The 12,023-nt window shown below is 44.2% G+C and overlaps 1 protein-coding gene across 6 annotated transcripts in view; it reads right to left on the reverse strand.

Annotated features, from left to right (window-relative positions):
• Nucleotides 1-8,180: 8,180 nt before the first annotated feature.
• Nucleotides 8,181-12,023, reverse strand: part of NDUFAF5 (NADH:ubiquinone oxidoreductase complex assembly factor 5) — a 30,837-nt gene continuing 26,994 nt past the window's right edge. For 3 of the 6 annotated variants that reach the window (XM_070419891.1, XM_070419890.1, XM_070419892.1), the window contains 3 exons: nt 9,122-9,205; nt 8,464-8,546; nt 8,181-8,292 (listed from right to left, as the gene is read on the reverse strand). In XM_070419891.1, the coding sequence (XP_070275992.1) occupies nt 8,200-8,292; nt 8,464-8,546; nt 9,122-9,205 (260 nt within the window). In that variant the 3' untranslated portion in view covers nt 8,181-8,199. The other 3 variants (XR_011472105.1, XR_011472106.1, XR_011472107.1) reach the window with 3 other exon arrangements.

Genomic DNA, 12,023 nt, shown 5'->3' on the forward strand with positions numbered 1-12,023 from the left:
AAGATGGTCTGGGACAAGAAAGCAGGTGAACTTGAGCTGGACTTTGAGAATGCCTGAGCTTAGCGCAAAAGAGACAAAGACTTGGGAGGGTGAGCAGCTGCACAAGGACACATTCAAGCACAGGGCTGAGTGTGTGTGAGAAACCATGGATGGAGTCACCTGTCTGGCTCCCACACACAAAGGTTGTGGCAGGAGGGAGAACACAGAGGGAAAGACTGGTACTTCATAGAAGGCTTTGGCCTCTAGAAGAAGGCACTGTAATAAATTTGTTCATTGCACTGGCTTTGTCACATACAGGACTGAAGTCACTTGCTGGCTGCCATTTATTTATGTGACCTTGGAGAACTTACCTCTCTAGGCCTGTTTCCTCATGAAAAATGGGGATTATGGTACTGTTAGCCACCTTAGAGGGAGCTGTGAGGATGTGACAAAAATGCATATCAAAGGCTTGGCACACTGCCTGGCAAGGGTGTAGAACACGATGAGCTTTCAAAGAAGGGCTTTACCAACTCGTGACACCTTAGGAGAGGTTAAGCAAGCTGCCTCTGAGAACAATGAGTGCACAGCTGGCTTCTCGAGAAATTATGCAGACAACTTGTTTAGAGATCCCAAAGGACTTTCCTGTTTCTCCACTTGGTCCTCCAGCCACCTGAAGCCTGAACATTTCCTTTTCAGGTGGGACTTAAAGTCAGACTCTCATCACCCAGAATAACTGGGAACTTTCAGCAAAATTCAGGGACGCGTACCAAATGCTAAATGCTTGGTTCCTAGGAGAAAATGTCATCTTCCATGGAAAATGTAGAAGGCAGTTCACGCTGCATATTTTAGGTTCTAGAGCCCTTCACTAAGGCCCATATTCCTACAGCAGTAATGCATTCTGTGCCACGTTTGTGGACTAGGGAACCAAAGGCTCATCAGTGTTCACCTCAAACCTTCTCCTCAGATTAAATTCAAGTGAACTCTGAAGGGGAAAGTAGTCCCCAAAACATCAATATGGAGTCTGAAAAAACGTAAAGATGGGAAAGGAACCCTGTCCCTTCCGTTCCAGGACCCAAGTCCTCGGATCAGACTGAACGCTGCCAAGATCATCCGGCCCAACGGCTCACACCATAACGTGATAGAGGGGTGTCCCATGCTTCCCTCAGTGACAGGGACTCCCTCCCAAAGGCCATGATTATTAACCAAAATGGGAAGGTGCTGGGGTCCAACCCCAGCAGGTCCAGGGGTCCCCAAAGGTGTGGACGGAGTCGGCGAAGAATGAATGACATGGAAACTGGTTTCAGTTCATCAGCATAGCGAGGTTCTCCCTCCAGGATCTCCAGCGAAGTTCTGGTCAGGATCTCCAACCAAGTTCTGGTCAGGATCTCCAACCAAGTTCTGGTGCCATGTTCTCTCGCTAGGTTCTCCAGGTTCTCCAGCCAGGTTCAGTCACCAGGTTCTTTAGCCAGGTTCTATCCAGGTTCTTTTGCCATGTTCTGTCTAGGTTCTCCAGTGAAGTTCTGTCGCCAGGTTCTGTCCATGATCTTTTGCCATGTTCTCTGGCTAGGTTCTGGTTAGGATCTGACGAGGATCTGATGAGGATCTGATGAGGATCTGATGAGGATCTGATGAGGAGCTGATGTTTATTGTCTTGTTACATCCGTATTTATACCAGCCGATTTTAATCCTGTCAATTTCTATTACAAAGGTTAGGGCGTTTCTTATCTCCATTCCAGGGAGTAAAGATTATGTAGCTTAACTACCCGCCTGGCACTTAATTAAGGGGTTGTATCCCCTCCCTAACCTCAGGGAAAGATCCCCACCTGGGGAAACAACCTTTCTCGGAGAGGTGACCTTGGTTAAAACACATGGCGCTAAAGGGAGCAAACATATTAAGAACAGTATGCTATATATGCCAGGTCCATTGAAACATATGCTGTGCAGATGTTTCTTTCCTGCAGCGACTGTGTCAAGCAGCAAGGATGGACCGGCTTCCGGCAGGAAGGTGGGAACGTTTTGTTTGAAAAAGCCCCTTAGGGACTTGGAAAGCAGGCCTGTAGTCTCCTTTGAGACTGAGCACCAAACCTGTAATTTTAGATGAAAACCCTGAGGCCAGAAGGATGGAGCCGGACTCAGCCTTGGGCACCAGCAGGGCCAGGACTAAACCCAGACCACCTGACTCCCAGTCCCTGTGCTGCCCTCTATCTCCAGTGTTTATTTTGGCAAGTGCTGGCAGATCCTGTGGAAACTTCCTCTCCAATCTCCTACTCTCAGTCTAAGCATAGGCACAGTTTAGATTGGAGCTATTCCCGATTATTTGTTTGCAGGGCTGGCTCTGAAACACCAGGAACCACGTCCTGGGAGATTCTTGTATGAGGTGTCTGGAGATTGAACAGACTACATTTGCACTTTGGAAGTGAAGGCTGTTTACCTTTGTCTTGTGTCATCCATGGCTAGCAAGACAGGATCAACTCTGGCTTTTAAAAAGCCCCTCTTTAAAAACAATTTTTTTTTTTTACTTCAGAGAGAAAGGGAGAGGGAGAGAGAGAGAGAAATGGAAACATCAATAAGAATCATTGATCGACTGCCTTCTGCACGCCCCACACTGGGGATTGAGCCTATAACCCAAACATGTGCCCTGACTGAGAATCATGACCTCCTGGTTCATAGGTTGACACTCAACCACTGAGCCATGCCAGCCAGGCCAAAAGCCCATTTCCACAGCATCATGCACACCTGAGAGTCTGGTAACAAGTGCAATGTCAATGGTCCATCCTGATAACCAGCGGTCAGCCACCCAAAGCTAAGGCAGAGGGAAGTGACTGAGGAAACCATGCAGTTGCTTAGCTTATTGAATTTTCAAGGTCAGAATGTTTTCAAATTCTCTGGTTTCATTTTGGATAAGTCCCATCAGGCTTCCAGAAAATTGATGCTAATATTCCTAGGAAGTGAAATTTGAGGCTTACTAAATATACCTTGGGAGGTTCTATTTTGAGATACCATGGACTCAAACCTCAAGGTAAGAGAATCTCAGGGCCAGTATTCCCTGCAAACAAATGTAATATAGTAGTTATGTGGGCTTTACATAATTTCAAATAAGCAAGCTATGTTCTATACTTGAAATACCAACTTCATATATGCTAGGCACCCAATTGTTCCCAAAGAGAGCAAATTAGTTATCTATTGCTGTGATAACAAATTACTCCAAACATAGCAGCTTAAATACAAACATTTCTTATCTCAGTTTCTGTGAATCAGAAATTTGGGAGGCTTATCTGGGGGTTCTGGCTCAGGGTCTCTCCTGAGGTTGCCATTAAGGTGTCAGCAGGGATCAGTCACCTGACAGACCGGGGTTGGAAGGTCTGCGTCCAAGATGGCTCATTCCACAGCATGGCAGCCCTCACCCCTAGGTACGCCCCACTGTGCTGCCCAAGTGCCCTCTCAGAATGGCAGCTGGCTTTCCCAATAAGCAACCCCAGACAGAGCAAGGAGGCAGCAATGCCTCTTATTCACAGAAGTGACACACTTCCACTTCCATATTCTATTTGTTGGAAGGGTGTCACTAAATTCAACCCATACTCAAAAGGAGGGCATGGAAGCTCCACCTTTTAATTAATTTATTTTTATGCTTGAAATAGTTTATTTGCTTTTTTCCTTTTTATTGAATTTATTGGGGCTCCACCTTTTAGAGAGAACCATGTCAAAAAATTTGTGAATAGATTTTAAAACCACCATAGACACCAGAAACATTCTTTCCTTATCTGTTAACAACTTATCAGGGCTCAATATACCTTCCATTATTTTCAAATTAATATTTTAAATCAATAAGATAAAAATCTGTCAGGAAGCCAGACAGAGATTTCAAGTATATCATTTTCTGGAAGGGCAGATCCACTTATTGTAAGTTTTCTGAAGGTAAACCTCATATTATTAATGAAACAATAATAAAACACCCCCACCTCCCAAAAGTTCGTAACATCTCTTCTTTGGCAAGAGAGGCTAAAATAATTTATCCATATATAAAAGCCCAGTGACCGAACAGCGGAACAACCAGAACCACTGGTCTACCAGTCGCTATGACATGCACTGACCACAAGGGAGCAGACACTCAATGCAGGAGCTGCCCCTTGGTGGTCAGTGTGCTCCTATAGTGGGAGTGCCGCTTGGCTGACCAGGATGATCAGCGCTCCCACAGCAGGCTGATCCCCCACAGGCCACGCCCCCCACCAGTGCAGGAATCCATGTACCGAGCCTCTAGTGAAGAAATAATAAACACTACACCAAGTATCCTTCTTTTCCCCAGTTATCAATTAATATTCATTTCTTTCCAATTAGATTCCTTATACAGAAGCCAATCCATGGTAAAATACTTTTATCCCTCCTTACTTAAGGGATACATACTGAATATAAAAACTGTACAATACAGGCCATACCAATTCCACCTAGTGGATAAAAATGGTGCTAAAGTCAGCCAGTGTGGGCTCGATCCCCAGTAGGGGGCATGCAGAAAGCAGCAGATTAATGATTCTCTCTCATCATTGATGTTTCTCTCTTGCTCTCTCCCTTCCTCTCTGAAATCAATACCAAAAAAAAATTTTTTTTAAAGACAAGCTCAGAAAAATTAATTTCCTGAAGGTTCCAATTAAAGCTTAATATTTCAAGCAGACATTAACTTAATTTTACTACTGTCACCCATCCTATATAATAAAAGCCTAATACACTAAGTGTCCAGTTGACCGGTCGGCCATTCAACCAATCTACACTAATAAAAGAGAAAGATGCTAATTAACCATCACTCCACCACTCTGCTACACCCACAAGCCATGCCCACCAGCCAATCAGGAGCGAGTATGCAAATTAACCCAACTAAGATGGAGGCAGCCACGGAGCTGGAGCGAGCAGGAGGCTTGGGTTGCCCCCGGCAATGGAGGAAGCTAAGCTTCCCACCTGCCCTGGCCCACCCTGGGCTCCGTTCAAGGCTACAAAGTTTCAATTATAGAAGATAAATAAATCCCAGATACCTGCTTCCATCCTGCCCTGGCCTCCACTCAAAGAGGTGCTGAAAAAAAAAAAAAAGAGAGGCTGGGAGCTTGGGTTGCGGGGGGGGGGGGGGGGGGGGGGGGAATGGCCAGCCTGAAAACAACCATCAGCCCCTCACCCAGACTGGCCAGGCACCCCAGCGGGACCCCCCCCCCCCCACTCTGAAGGGGCTGTGGGTAGCCTGAAAACAGCCCTCAGCCCCTCACCCAGGCTGGCCACACCCCCATGGTGTGAGGGTCCCCACTGCGGGGCTTGACCAGCCTGCAAACAGCCATCAGCCCTTCACCCAGGCTGGCCAGGCTCCCCAGCGGGACTCCCACCCGGATCCGGGACACCCTTCAGAAAAAACCAGCCAGCCCCGACCCGAGCACCAGGTCTCTATCCTATATAATAAAAGGGTAATATGCAAATTGACCCGAACAGTAGAACGACTGGGAATGACTGGTCACTATGACACACACTGACCACCAGGGGGCAGACGCTCAATGCAGGAGATGCCCCCTAGTGGTCAGTGCGCGCCCACAGTGGGAACTCTGCTCAGCCACAAGCCAGGCTGACGGCTACCAGCACAGCGGTGGTGGCAGGAGCCTCTCCGGCCTCCTCAGCAGCACTAAGGATGTCCGACTGCAGCTTAGGCCTGCTCCCCACTGGCAAGTGGACATCCCCAGAGGGCTCCCAGGCTGCCAGAGGGATTTCTGACTGCCAGCTTAGGCCTGATCACCCCGGGGAGCGGGCCTAAGCCAGCAGGTGGATATCCCCCGAGGGGTCCCAGATTGTGAGAGGGCACAGGCCGGACTGAGGGACCCCCCCCCCCCCCCCCGCCCAGTGCACAAATTTTTGTGCACCAGGCCTCTAGTCAAAGCATAATATGCTGATATGCTAGGGCTGCTCAAGTGCTCTCCATGACGTGCACTGACCACCAGGGGGCAGACACTCTGACCAATAGGTTAGCTTGCTGCTGGGGTCCAGCCGATTGGGACAGAGATGGGCTGGACATACCCTGGAGCGCTCCTGCGGTCCCTCCCCAGCTGGCCAACCTCCCGCATTCCCTCTCTGACCCAGTGGGATCCCTTGGCCTGGCCTGCACCCTCTCGCAATCTGGGACCCCTCAGAGGATGTCAGAGAGCTGGTTTCAGCCTAATCCCGCAGGCCAGGCCGAGGGACCCCACTGGTGCACGAATTCATGCACCGGGCCTCTAGTGTTAAATAATGTGTCCTCAATTAATTGTGTTTATTTTTCATTCCTTTATTTAATTGTATTTACTTATTTTAGAGAGAGAGAGAGAGAGAGAGAGAGAGAAAGAGAGAGACATCAATTTGATGTTCCATGTATTTATGCATTCATTGGTTGATTCTTATACATGCCCTGACTGGGGATCAAACCTGCAACTTTAGTGAACTGGGACAACACTCTAAGCAACTGAGCTATCTGGCCAGGGCTTTCCTTTATTTTTTAAAAAACAATGGAGTTTATTTTTGAAATAGGTCAATGTAGATTCCTCTCCAGCCCTACCTCACCATCCACATGTTCAATTGGCATGAAATAAACAAAAGTAATATCCTCAGTAAAAACTTTATGATTTATAAAGATAAAAAGTACAAGTCTCCCTCCTGGTTTCTGCCTACCAAATGCACCCCTGACAGACATTCAAACCTGATGACAGTCCCTTTCCTCAGCAGGAACCACATGTCAGCATTCTTCAAAAACAAACATGAATGCCTATAAACATGTCCTTTAGGGAACACAGACACGTGGAATTTATCTGTTCCTCAGTCACCAGTTTGCACTTTAATACACAGGGTTTTTGTGGGTGTTTTTATTTGTTTGTTTTTGTCGTCCCCCTTTAAATTCTGAAAATTAAGCTAAAAAAAACCCGCCTTTCCCAAATTCTACTTCCTCGGTATTCTTTTCCTTTTTGTTAAAAACAAAAACAAAACAAAAAAGCTACCAAGCGTATCCCAGCTTCTAATATTGATGAGTTTCCTAACTGAAGAGAGCAAGAACAATAATTTCTTTTCTCTTACAAAACTTTGGCTTTTTAACTTAGTCTTCCAAAGGATGTGTTTTCTGCATAATTTAATTCAAATGTAATGGAATATCTAGGAGTACAGGGTGAGAGCCAGCCCCTAACCAGGAAGAGCTTAGTGCTTGTATGTTGGAGGGAGGGAGGTGGACGGGAGAGGAGCAAATACTGTAAAATGAGTTACTAAAAGCTGAAGAAGAGGCTGGGACCCGGCCCGGTTAAGTGAAAAGGACAGCAAAGTGCTCACCACTGACTGGTAGAAACATACTCGCACTGCTGTGTGCTTCCCAGCTTCCTCCCTGCTTCCTGCTATGGCCACCTTCTTCCCCCACACTATGCTGTCTGAGCTTAAATGCTTCCAAATGATTGTGATTGCTCCTAGTGGACTTGGATTAGAATAACAGTGCCTAAGGGCTGAAACTACAAAGGAAAGTTCAATCACAAACAGCACTTATTTATCACTGTGCAGACACTTTTACGTGTGATTTTGACTCCTTAATTATTCTAAGGGGGTGATGGGGGTCCTGCCCAGATCCTGGAGGTAAAAAAGAAATAAGATTAGAGTTCTGATGCTTTAAACAAGTGAGGAAGGATCCAATAAAAGAACACGCTCTTCTGAAGTGAAAAACTACCTAATAGCTCTGGAGAACACATCAATCTCTGTTCTCTTCATGACAAAGCGACGGTGTGACAATTTTGGCTTAAGTATCTTACAATAGTCATTATAAAAAGTCTGTTTTTATTCTAAATGAGCCAGAACACCAGAGAAATTACCAACTTGTCCTTCCCTCATTTCCATTGCTATGGTCCTCTTATAGAAACAACAGGTCAGGAGAAAGGTACAAAATGTCAGCATGTGTAATATTTTTTCATCGTCAGCGATCTTTATGTGAACATATTTGTGTATTTTTTTGGAGAAATATCTTCTTGCTTTCAGGCTGAATCTGCAAATAAGGCACTCAAATCACTAGAAAAGAGAAACCATGTGAAACTGAAAAGGTTACTAAAGATAGTGTTAGGTTATTCTAATTATTTGAAAAGTCTGTTAGTAAATAGCTAGTATATTGCTTCTTGCTTCAAAATGTAATAATTTTGGATGTGAAAGTTACCCATCTCAGATGAAAATTCTGGACCACATTAACATTGAATAGAATATTTATTGTGACTTTTTCCCCTGTGATATAAGATTGTTTATTTTTCCGAGCTCTCCAAATGACACAGTTGCAGAACCTCTTTCAGCTGGTCTTGCCTGAAATTAATGAGAAAGATTAAAGACATCAGAAATAGATAAATATGTAGTCCTAATGAACCCTTGCATGCTGTCTTGCATTGAAAAACACCCCCCACCCTAAGTAAATAAACAATAAACAGCAAATGGAAACATAAGCCCACTAAGAAAACTGATTGGTCTTACTGTTACCTGTGAATCATGGTATTTCCATCCTATCATATAATAGATCTGATATGTGGCAGGCACTGAACCATCCTCATTTCTGTACATTTCTATAAAGACAAACAATGGTTAAAGTCTGAAAAATGCCAGTAGGAAAAATAATCTGCTCAACAAAAGTCGTATCCTCCAAAGAGAATGGATATTAGGAACTTGTGGGATTCTGAAAATGCCTCCCATGAAAAACCCTCGACACCTGAGAAGCTGACAGTAGGGAAGGAGTAAGGATTGTTTGGAAAGGGATATGGAGACACGGGATCTGAGTTTGGAAGGGAGGACAAGAAATCTGATGGTGCCCGGCTGGGTGGTTCAGTGGTTGAGGATTGACCTACGGACCAGAAAGTCACGGTTGATTCCTGGTCAGGTCACATGCCTGAGTTGTGGGCTTGCTCCCCAGTGTAGGGTGTGCAAGAGGCAGCCAATCAATGATTCTCTCTCATCATGGATGTTTCTGTTTCTCTCTCCTTCTCCCTTCCTCTCTGAAATCAATAAAAATATATTAAAAGAAAAAAAAACCTGATGATGCCTTAAAGAGGAAAGGGAAAAAGCATTGGCAACATTAAGGGATAAACATGACAGGACACATTTCTCAGTGAGTCCTGGGTGGCGGAAGGGCCAGCTCCCTTACCTTGGTACACCGCCGCAGCCGCCAGCATCGTGTCTCGGTGCAGGAGAGCTTTTCTATTCCAGGCACAGTTACTCTCACCCATTCCTAAAAATATACTACAGGCAGTTGGAGATAATACAGCAAAAACCCTGAGCAGCTCAATAAATACCACAGATTTACTTTTATCTCCTAAATAGTATACCATGCTCTAATAGTCATGCAAAACATCCTAAATAATCTCATTTTGCTTTCAGAATGCAGCAAGGCTTCTTAGTGACTCTAAGGCAGAACTATCTGGAGTGTCTGGATATCAAGACAGTGGAGAAGTCAAATTTCAGGAGGCTAGCCCCATAGCACACTTTACTTGCCAGAAATGGTCTAAAGTGAGCCAGGAGGGCCCCGGCCGGGGGGCTCAGTCGGAGTGTCGTTCCTTACACCAAAAGGTTTTGGGTTGTGGGTTCAATCCCTGGTCCGGGCATGTATGGGAGGCAAGCAATTGATGTTTTTCTCTCTCTCTCTTTTAACCCTCCTCTCTCTAAAATAAATGAACATATCTTAGGGTGAGGATTAGATAGATAAATAAATAAATAAACAAACAAACAAACAAACAAAGTGAGCCAGTTGGGCAAAAAGGAAAGTGAGTGGCCCTCCCATTGAGTCATCAGGAGCTGCCAAGTGCCTTTCGAAGGATGCCATATTTTATGCCCCTTTTAGCTGCTGTTCAAAGGAGGACAGGACACTGTTACAATGCCTCACCCCTTCTAAGCCATAAATGTAATATGATCACGAAACCGGGAAAAGGGCTCTGAGACTTGTTAGATAATACCAAAGCTAATGTGTTGTCAGGTCTTTCCTAGTCCCAGATTAGGAAAAAAATTAGGTACATTCTTTTCAGGGGCACTTTCCTTAATGTTTTAAAATTCATTTTTAGATTTCTTTCTTTCAAGTTGATAGCTAAAAGCTACATTTGATTTTTCCTAATGCATATACTTAAATAAAATTACTTTGTAAGGCTACATTTTAAACTAGTCCTCAATATTAAAAGGATTTCAAAAGCAAAATACTTTGTATTTATTGTCTATCTACTACATGACTAGAAATCAGTTTCTTGGTTTTGTTTTTCTACTTTCACAAAAGAAACCAATAAACTTTTCAACATTAATGTTCTTTATTAGTTTAGAAATAATATTCCAAGTTTTCATGCCTTTATTGAAAACAACCAACAAATTTGCTGTACTAAGTAAACCTTTTTCTTCTCTCCAATCCTAAAAGGCTCCTATTATTCCCCCCCAAAAATGAATCTCTAATACTGAAAGCAATGCCCCGCATCCTGTGAGTATAACAGCCCAATTCATGAAGAACAACAGACAAACCCAGGAAGAAAAAGGTGGATTAATCACTAGGAAGAAAAAGGTGGATCTCAGTCTTGCGGTCATGAAGCAGATAAATGATCTCAGAGCAATGGCTCTGGGTCAGACTAGAGCAGTGGTTCTCAACCTTGGCTGCACATTAGAATCACCTGGGAATCTTTTTAAAATCCTGATTTCTGGGCCCCATCCTCCTGAAATTCTGTTTCTTTGTTATGGGGTGAGGCCACAACATTAGTAACAAAGAAACAGAATTTCCAGAGGATGAGGCCCAGAAATCAGGATTTAAAAAAGATTCCCAGGTGATTCTAATGTGCAGCCAAGGTTGAGAACCACTGGACTAGAGGATCTCCCAGGCTTCCATTGCTGACATTTTGGACCCATTACATAATCTAATTTTAAAACATTCTCCTGCATAGTGAGTATCAACTATAGGTAAACTGGGCTCATGCTGGAAGAGTCTATTGCTGATAATGGTTGTGGTTTCCAAGACTGACGATTAGATAACAGGCAGCACCCGTGACACGCAGGTTTCATTTTTTAAATGTAAATATTTAATGCATTTCTAAGAAATGCCTTCTAAATAACTGTTATTGGGATCTGCAAATTGAGATTACTAGGCACAATGCTCTTCCTGAAGGTCTGACCTAGGCGTAATGCTCTTTCTGATACAGAAATTCAAGAGCACTACTATACAGCATGGCCAGCAACTCTGCTGCCAGGGCAGCCCACTCCCTCACAGGGACATGCATGGCCACCCTGAACTTCCCTCCTTGCAGAAGCACTGTGATGGGCGCAAAGACTGAGGGATCAGAATCCCAGTTCTGACCCTTCCGTGACCGGAAGCAAAGTCATTTAATCTCTATTAAACTCAGTTTTGTGATCTTCAAAGTGGAATGATAACACTTCCTAACGCATCCTGATGGGCCTTTACTGAAGACCTCCTGGGAAACACATGTGGGGACTCCTGAGCAGCTCTGCACTTTGGCATAACAGAAAAATCTGGAAGGAGGTAACTGATTAAGACTTTCACAGTGTTTTTAAGGTTAAGTTCAACTGTTTAAAAAAAAAATCTGATTTATTCCAGTTTACTAGGAAAAATACTGAGAACTGTCTAAAAAAAAATAATAATAATAACTGAACTTACCTTAAAACTACTGTGATAGCCTCCAAAACTTTTCATGCATTCATCGCTGATATACAACTTGTTTTGTAAAGTTAGGTCAACATTCTTGACTTTTTTCTGTGAATTAATAATAATGGCAGCTTGAATGAGAAATGCCACAACCACCAAGAAAAAATGTATAAGCCAATGTAAAATACCAAAAAACAATTTGAAGGTAGCACCATCTTCCAGTCTGCAAAGCCGCACACCTGGAATTCTCCCAAGCTTCCCCCTCCTCCATTCATCCCCTGACCACCTCTTACAGTCTCAGCTGCTTCTGACCTCTCATCAGGAGGGTAGTAAAGACTTCAGGATCTGAATCAGGCTGCTACACTGGGTTTAAACCCTGGCTCAACCACTTACTAAATACATCACCATGAACAAGTGACTT

The sequence above is a fragment of the Myotis yumanensis genome, unplaced genomic scaffold (genome assembly GCF_028538775.1).
Source record: "Myotis yumanensis isolate MYYU_CA2020_CCGP unplaced genomic scaffold, mMyoYum1.0.hap1 SCAF_7, whole genome shotgun sequence".
Lineage (NCBI taxonomy): Eukaryota > Metazoa > Chordata > Mammalia > Chiroptera > Vespertilionidae > Myotis > Myotis yumanensis.